At 43.8% G+C, this 9,282-nt stretch overlaps 1 protein-coding gene across 1 annotated transcript; it reads right to left on the reverse strand.

Annotated features, from left to right (window-relative positions):
- Window positions 1-1,803: 1,803 nt before the first annotated feature.
- LOC113737623 (uncharacterized) lies at window positions 1,804-8,502 on the reverse strand. The gene is made up of 5 exons (XM_072083874.1): window positions 8,240-8,502; window positions 3,821-4,802; window positions 3,308-3,736; window positions 3,026-3,231; window positions 1,804-2,848 (listed from the first exon to the last, which is right to left on the reverse strand). The coding sequence occupies exons 1-5, from the start codon at window positions 8,500-8,502 to the stop codon at window positions 1,804-1,806; spliced, it is 2,925 nt and encodes a 974-aa protein (XP_071939975.1).
- Between the last annotated feature and the right edge of the window lie 780 nt (window positions 8,503-9,282).

The raw sequence follows: 9,282 nt of genomic DNA on the forward strand, positions 1-9,282 counted from the left end.
GATTTACCCAAGAAATCATAAAGACTTCAAAATCAACTTTTGGCAATTCCGAGAAACAATTTGCACAACTTGAAATATGATTGCTTGGATCTTTAATCTTCTATAAATGGAGCCTTTTGTGAAAATTTCTTACAAGTTTAGAGGTTAAAGAATCTATACAAAATATAGTCCTACACTAGAATCCCTTAATTCATTAGTTTAGTATTAGGATTAGTATAGTTTTTATCCAATCTTTGTACTAGCAAGACATAATTGAAGATTGAGGATTGAAGGTGAAGAGGTTGATACTCACAAGTGACAAGGGGTTTAATCTCTTTAGCTCTTTACTTTTTGTACTTGAATCTCATGTTTTGTGTTAATACAAGTTTGGTTTTTGTTTTCATTTTCTTCAGGTTTTGTTATTTTGATACTAGACTTGTAGATGAATATTGTTAAAATCAACAAGGGAGATTATATTCGTAATTGTGTTGAGTGATTCAATTGAGAGCTTGATTTAAGAGGGCAATATTGGCTATATAAAATCAAGCCTAAAACATAGACTTTCCAAAGTATTGATTAGCAGTGGTATTTTGGTCAAGTCAAATTGTTAGGAGTTTATTGCATAGTTATTAAACCAGGCCGGATCGGTGGTTGAACCGGTCAAACTGATGGACCTGCCATAGAACCAAGCCGGTTCAACAATTGGAATGGAGTTGCAGATGACTCGCTTTGAACCGTTTGACCCAGACGGTTGAACCGGTGACCCGCTAAACCCGGCGATTTTTGATGAACCCGACGGATTTTGGAAATTTTTCTGAAATTAGCTTTTTACCCAATTTTGTAATTTGACTAGCCACACAAACATGGGCATTATCATCTTTACGACAATTAGATAAGAAAAATTGATAAGGGATTTGGGAATTAGGGTTTATTTTTTTTTGACACTTAGATTTATCTTTATATATATATATATATATAGAAGTAGCGTTTCATTCATCAAGAATGAAAAACAAGCGCAAATTCATCTTACAAATGCCTAATTCTCCAAAATAAAGGCACCCTAACCTATCTAGTCTGACCCCCCTCACGAGCCAGTGCCGAAAATGCGCTGAAATTGTCATAGATCTTGATATGCTATTCAGGATGAGAGACGCCTACATTGGACAAAGCATCCGCCACGGTGTTAGCCTCTCTGTAACAATGCGAGAAACGAGCCGGATCATCCACTAACTACCAAATTTGCTGTGCCTCTTGACGGATCTGCCACGGACACTGGAACCGCCGCTTCAGGATCCCAACTACGACCAATGAATCCGATTGTACACTTAGATTACCATAGCCCCTGTGGATACACAATTGAAGCCCAATCAGCAGTGCTCGAATCTCTGCATGAAGGGAAGTGGTCTCCCCAAAGAAGGCCGAAAAGGCAAGCATAGGCAACCCAGTTGCATCGCGGAGAACCCCATCGCCTCCTCCCACTTCAGGGTTTCCCTTGGCACAACCATCAACATTAAGGATGAGCATCCCACTCCCCATCACCTCCCAGCGAACACGTTGGACTCTACAGGCCGGCAAATGCGCCCAATCATACAACTGCCCAAATGTTTTCACCCCAGTCGTATGCTTGAACTGAATCTCTACAATGAATTTGACCTCTGAGGAAATGGCTTGGAAAATCGTCGTGGAGTGCATCGGGACCCCCTCAAAAATCGCTTTATTCCTGGCTTTCCAAATGTGCCAGCAGATGAAACTGGGAAGGACAAAGCAAATGAACTGCCGTGTCGCAGACTGCTGTGACCGCAACCACCATTCAACTATACGAGCTCACAAGGAGGAACCAGAGCTCCTAACACCACACCAACCACCAAAATAATTCCAGACGTCCAACGTTATGAGATCCCTGGAAAAAACGTGCTCGAGCGATTCCTCAGATGCACCTGGGCAGCAAGGACATTTCGATGGCAAGTGAAACCCTAGGTGGCGTAGCATATCCGGCAGTGGCACCCTCCCCATCAGCAACCGCAACATAAAGAAAGACACTTTCAACGGGATTCGAGGGTGCCAAACTTTAGAGAGAGCCACAGATGTGTTACGAGCCTGCCAAACGTCACGAAAAGCTGACGCCAAGGTGAATTTTCTAGACTGTGTGGGCATCCAAATTACCTCATCTGCACTTCCTCCAGCTGGAACCGGGTGGTGAAGTATAGAAGACACAATTTCGCTAGGCAAAAGGTGAGATAACGGACTCACATCCCAAATCCCATTTTTGATACTGCTATGGAACGAAAGATGCAGGATGACTGTTGCACGAAGAAACAAAGCACCACTGCCCAACCAATTATCATACCAAAAATGGCACGACCCATCATTTACTAGCCATAACATAGAGATCTCGACTTGTCGGCTCACGTTCACCATCCGTCGCCAAACCGGCAAAGCAGTCAGCGTCAATTGTGCTTGACAGGGGTCAGTCCCTCTGCAATATTTTGCTCGCAAGAACGCAGCCCCTACTGATGTCCCTATTCGAAAGCTCCACCATAACCTACAAGAGAAAGCTGTATAGACGTCTTCAAGCCGCCGAAACCCCACCCCGCCCTCCTCAACCGGGTAACACAACTGAGACCACCAGATCCAATGAAGCTTTGTTCCGTTAGGTGATGAACCCCATAAGAAATTTGAGCATGCCTTCTCTAGAATACCGAACACCGAGCGAGGAAGCACAGTAGCCGATAGTAAGTGGACTGGTATCGCGGACAACACATGCTTGATTAGAACTATCTTACCTCCTGAAGACAATAGCTTTGATTTCCACGACAAAATCCTCTGTAGGATTGCCTGACACACGTCCCCAATGTATGACGACTTACACCTCCCAAAGTATAAAGAAAATTCCAAATAGCGTATGGGAAAGGCCTACCAGACAAACTCCGTGACGCGCTCAATCACCCTTCTTCTGGTCGGTGCCAATGACGGATGAACCAAGTACCCACTTTTCTGAGCATTTATCAACTGACCCGAACACTGTTGATATCCTTCCAGCACCTACATGATGTCCTTTAAGAAGGAGGCGGACCCATTCGCAAATATAAGAACATCATCCATGAATGCCAAATGAGTTACCGGAGGGCACCCATACGGAACTCGGAACCCCAAGAAACCCGACTGCAGCGCAAGGTTGTTTAAACCTCTCGACAGAACCTCAGCCCTATAATAAACAATGCTAGCGATAGCGGGTCCCCCTGGCAGAGCCCTCTGTAGATTTGAAAAAATCATATGAAGAGCCATTGATGATTACCGAGAACCAAACATTAGACAACAGCTAACACACCAGATTTATAAACTGCTCCCCAAACTTAAACTTTCGTAGGACTCCAATGATATGCAACCATGACACCCTGTCATAAGCTTTGGACATGTCCAGGTTCAGAACGACGTTTCCACCCCTAACTTTCTTACCAATACCCGATACCACTTCCCGAACAAGCAAATAATTCTCTGTTATATTGCGGCCCTTAACAAAACCTGTCTGTTGGAGGGAGATAAGCTTTGGCAAGATGCCAGCCAATTGATTAGTCAAAATTCTAGATAACAACTTGTTGAAAAAATTGCACGGGCTAATCGGTCTAAACTGAGAGAAATCCTGAGGATTCGATACCTTAGGAATTAACACAAGCGAAGTAGAAGTGACGAAACGAGGCAGTTCCGTCCCACAAAAGAAGCTTAGTACCACAGCATAGACGTCTTGAGCAATAACCTCCTACGAAAAGGTAAAGAACTTGCCCGTGAATCCATCCGGGCCTGCAGCACTATTCCCATCCATTTCCCTCACCACTCGATGAACCTCCTCTATAGTAGGCACCACCTCTAAGAGCCTGTTGTCCTCCCCCGAGACCACAAGTGGGATAAGATGCAACCTATCCGAGGAGGACCTCGACGTGCCCGAGAAGAGATCAGAAAAGTATGCTATTACCTCACTCGTTATATCCTCATCCGACTCCACCCACACTCCATTGGCCGCCTTTATTCTATGAATCATACCTTGAGCCCGTCGCTGCCGTACCACTGCATGGAAGAATCTGGAATTACGATCTCCACTGCGAAGCCATTTAACTCGAGTCTTTTGACTCCAGAACTGCTCTTCAATGGACAACGCATGACGTAACTCCGCTTGAGCCTTGTTGAGTTCGACCTGTGCCTTCTCCGACCCCTCTTGATCCATGGCCTCCTCTGTCCTTTGAATTGTTGCCTCCGCCTCCCTAACAGCATCGAACACATTGCCAAAACAATGCTTATTCCAGTGCTGAATAGCCCTCCTGGCTGCCAACAATTTAGAGCACAAGACCCACAATGGAGAGCCACTCACTTCTTGATCCCAAGCACTGCGAATCACCTCCAAGAGTTGTGGTTTGGACGTCCAGACATTCAAGAAACAGAATGGACGTGGTTTATCATCTAAGAGAGAGGTAAACGAAATCTTCAGTGTCGCGTGGTCGCAAGGGTATCTCGCCAAATGCACTACAGAAATCGAGGCGGACAAGTTCAAGCATTCCCCATTAATTAATAATCTGTCCAACCGCTTCGAGACTCTAGCACTGCCTCTCCTATTATTACACCACGTAAAACTAGCTCCCGAAAAGCCCACGTCAAAAACTCCAGCCTCTTCCATGAAGGACATAAGCTCCACCCCTTCAGCTACACCAAATGGCCGACCCCCCCGTTTCTCATGGGGTGCCAAAATGGTATTAAAGTCTCCCCCAATGCACCAAGGAGCTGAGCTAGGTTTATCAGCTAATAGGTTTAGCCATAAGTCCCTTCGCTCTTCCCTAGAGCATTTTGCGTGAACAAAAGACATAGTGACCAAGCTAGGCAAAAACGGATGTTGAACAACCAAAGAGATGTGCTGATCCAAATTTCCCACAACCGAACACACAAAAGGACTATTATAGAAAACCCAAAGATCATTCGATCGATTCACAAGCATACAATCAAATGATAATCATAACCGAATGGACACAGTTTTAGACACATCTAGCTTAGGCTCACATATCACCACAAATTTAACATGATGCAATCTTACTAACTTAATCAATCTACGTAGGTTAGGGGCTTTAGCCACCCCTCTAATATTCCAAAAAATGCCGTTAATCATGAAATAGAGCCTGGAAAGAGTTTTGGGAGGATGAAGCAGACCGTAGCTGTCTGTCAGAGGGAATTTGTCGCACACCTTTCCCTCGCGCTTGTCGAAAGCCATGCTCAACCGCCACAGATTGGTCAACGTTCAATGTGACAGCCCCATCTCCCCCTAAGGCGAACCAAAGGATTCGGCGGACCGCCTGCCCAGCTCTCGTCGGGATTCAGTCGTTCACTTCAACCCTCAAACAAAGCCAGAATAAACCCACAAGAATAAATATAACGACGATCCAAAACTTAAAGCAAAACTTATATACATTACTATCTCAAAAGGGAGTACAAACATCGAATATACAAAGGTTCTCAATTCGTCATACATCCATCCCGTGCCAAGCACTAGGGCGAGAACCATTACCAATCAAAAAAAAAAAAAACTAGACTAGGTTAACCTACACTGGGCTCTCGTCCTTGCTCGCATCCCCCTGTTATGGAAAACAAAACTAAAGGGGTGAGTTAAAAACTCAGTGAGGTTCCGAACACATAGGCAAACAATAAATCCAATGCATTCACTACATAACACCAATAATTCAATATGCATGTACAACATAAAGCGATAAACACATTCATTAAAAGGATACGGGCTCACAGGGAGCCATTCATTCGTTCGTTCATTCGTTCTCCTGTCATTTCCCCTTATTCCTCCAATCATTTGAAAATATATTTTTGTAAGTAAAACCCTCGTTCGTTCATTCATTTCGTTCACCCCCTTCCTGGACGTTGGCCAGGCTCCACCAGAATTCAAGGTAATACTCGAGTATACCAAATTCACCCAGGGTCACCATATCGCTCGACCGAGTCCGCTTCTGACTCGAGTCGATCGGTAACGAAGGGCAGGGCCCAGTTCAGCCAAAAGGCTTACATACATGCGCATATAATCGTTCAATCATTGAAAATTTCACAATCATTTAGGTCGAGTGCGATAAAGTACACACTCGCCTAGAAAACTCGTTTTGGCAATCATTAAGAGCAATTAACACATTACCAAACAATAACAACAAGCCATGAAGTCAAGGAAAATATAGCAACAAGGAACACTCACCTATTTAAGCAAAATGACGTCCAAAGTTTCCTTCCGGATACACTCTCAATCACCAAGGTATCCTAATATAATCAAACGAACACATTATACTTCAACCATCAAAGATGTAAGTGAGTCAAAGAAAAGTCGAATACGTACTAGTACAAAGTATAAATATGGTTTTGGTAGTGAAAAGAGTACATTGAAACCAAAGGACATAAGTAAAATATTTGTAAACTTAGACTCACTTGTAAAACTTTAAAAATCGCTATTTGAGTCGAAGTGGCAAAGAAAACGTAAATACCCCAGATGGTTCGCGTGGTATTCTCTCTCAAGCCTTACTCAAGTCGCAAGTATATCGACCTAATTCTCGAGCGTAAATTTGGGCAGCACACCTTTTGTATTTACCTATTTTCCAACTATTTATGGTTTCATTCTTTTCCTCAATCAAACCCAAAGTCATATACAAAATCATCTCATTTCAATAGCCATTCCATAGGCTCCAAGTCATACAAGTACAAAATCAAGCTAGGAGCATGTGCGGAAATGAAGTTTAAGTTGGAAAACAAAAGACAGATTTGACGTTGTTTTGCGTAACGGACACCACTGAAGCTAAGCTTATCGGATTGGGGTGAAATTTATACCGTTTCGAAGCTAAGACAAAGGCCTATAACTTTGATGAAGACTCAGTCCAGTTTGTAGTGTATCTAAGTCAAAATCTCAAATAACAGAACCAGCATCTCACATTCGGGCTTGTTGACCGCCTTATGAGTAAACAACAATAACCCAGGCTACCGAAGTCCAAACGAGGTGATTCCAGGGGCGTTGGAAAGCTAAAACATAGCAATACAAGTTTCATGTTTTGGCTAAATGCTAGTTCAGTATGTATCAAGGTGAAAAGACACGATCAGATTGGTGCACTGTCAAAACTGTTCACTGACTTTAATCCTATGGCAGTCAGGGTATTTCCATCTTTTCATAGACTATTTTGCTCCGATTGAGCTGAAATTTTGCAGGAAACTATAAAACATCATTCTCTACAACTTTTATGTTTTGTGCTAAGGCTAGTTCGACCTCTAACATGGTGAAATAGAACCGGGCAGAAGCAGGGCAGGTTATCATCCAAGCTGGAATTTATGCTTACAAACTAGAAATTTCTTTAGGCCAAGTAAACTAACATCTAAACACTAGCTCTTTCACATATCAAAGCTATCAAACCATAACCAATCATTAATCTTCATATTAGGGCAGAAAATTCACCAAGAAACTGAAATTTTCATAAACCTACTTCAACCCATATAATTCTCTCACAAAATTACTAATTCAACAACTATAACCACAAATTTTCCATTAATTGAAGTAAAGAAGGAGTTTCTTGACAATTTACCTTATCTCCCTAAGAAAGATGGTAGCTTAGGCTTTGTCCTCCAAAAATAACTCCACAAATACCTTGGAAACTACTTGGGAAGTAAGTTTTATGGGGTAGTTTGCAAGTTAATCGGTTGAAACTCAAGATTTGGGTAAGAAATTGAAGTGAAAGATGAAGATTTTCTCTCTCTTTTGCTCTCCAAATGTCAGCCAGCTCTAGGAGGAAATGAAGATCATCTTAGTCAAATTTTGGGTTTAGTAAAGGTGGAGGAAAAATAGTTAAAGTCCAACACCAACCAAAACGCGACACTTGGCACCTTTTGTTTTCAAACTTATCCTCTTGTCTCTCCAACACTAATCCATTTGGTAACTTCTAATTATCTCTAAACACCTATTAAATAATAACACTTAGCACCAACCTCACTTAGTCACCAAAATTATATCACACGAGGGGATCCCACGTCTATAACGCACTTCAAACTAACGTACACTAACTCATACTAGGAAAATAATTTTAAAACTGTACTTACCTATAAAGTACATAGAAATTTTAATATTTTAAAGGACAGTATAAAATATAGGCAAGGAAATAAAATATTGCTTAGAAAATGTGAAAATTTTCGGGTTCTCACATTCAACTCCACAACCAACGCCTCCAGCGGCTGCTCCTGGCGGCCTACCAACCTTGGTGATAGATTTCGTACGATGGTAGGCAGCTCAACCCCAACGCCATTCTGTTCCCCATGCACCACATTCTTCTTCCTAGTCAGTGTGGCACCCATGCTCTCCAGCTCCCCCTCCTGGAGAAAACAAAGCTGCCTCTTGGCTAGGGACTGATGCCCAGCACCTAAAGAGGGTACCGCGAGGACCTGCTGCTCCTCTAGGTGCTGCCCACCTGTCCTTGCTGCAACCGCCCCACCTTGCCACCCTTCCAAAGCTCCCTCCATCCCCTCACATGCTGCCAGAGAATCGTTGCCATCGCAGGTCGCGCCCACGCAATGTCTCTCCACCTGAGCCGCTACAATGTCTCTTGCGCACTCCTAGACGCACTGCCCTGCTGCTCAGGTGCGTCATCTGCTCCAGCTCGCACACCAGGCCCAACAGACTGGTTCCCCTCTGCTGCGACTGGTGCCCCCGCAGCTGCCTGCATGGCTTGTGTGTCCTTAGCCACGACAGTCACTAAGTTGCTCACAGGGACACACACCTGCTGGTTCTGCCTCCTCACGATTCGATTTTGCTGGTGCCGAGCCGCGAACTCAAAAGAGTTCCTCTTGCACTCCTCATGGGAGTGACCCAATCGCCAGTAGGAAGAGCAATAAGCCAGCAAATCCTCTACGACGATTCTCTGCCAGAAGCCTTGCTCTCCTTCGACAGCATCCCAAATCCTCTGAACAACTGGTTTAGCGACATCAATTTTCACGCACACCCTGGCCACACTCGGCCGAGTGTCGGCAGCCGTTGCCGCATCCAAGAAAAGTGGCCTGCCGACTGGAGAAAGAATGGAGAACAATGAGTGCTTGTCAAAATAATGAATCGGTAGAGCTGGTAAAGCCACCCAAATCGGAACCAGGGAAGACTCCTTATGCACATGAAACTCCCTTGTCCATCGGAAGATGCGCATCGAAAATTTTCCTAATTGCCAGATACCTCTCGTCTAGATCCTATTGAAGTCTGCCTCCGCTTCACATTTGATCAATACATGCCTGTAGTCCATCAGCCCAACCGAG

The sequence above is a fragment of the Coffea arabica genome, chromosome 3e (genome assembly GCF_036785885.1).
Source record: "Coffea arabica cultivar ET-39 chromosome 3e, Coffea Arabica ET-39 HiFi, whole genome shotgun sequence".
NCBI classification, from domain to species: domain Eukaryota; kingdom Viridiplantae; phylum Streptophyta; class Magnoliopsida; order Gentianales; family Rubiaceae; genus Coffea; species Coffea arabica.

Excerpts from the sequence above, each read along its gene's own strand:
- LOC113737623 (XM_072083874.1), bottom strand. The coding sequence starts at position 8,502 with ATGGAGGGAGCTTTGGAAGGGTGGCAAGGTGGGGCGGTTGCAGCAAGG. Across the intron at positions 4,803-8,239 it reads GTACGAAATCTATCACCAAG|GGAAGAGCGAAGGGACTTAT; the intron begins GTTGGTAGGCCG and ends AAAATGCTCTAG. Across the intron at positions 2,849-3,025 it reads TCCTTCTTAAAGGACATCAT|GTGTAAGTCGTCATACATTG; the intron begins GTAGGTGCTGGA and ends ATACTTTGGGAG.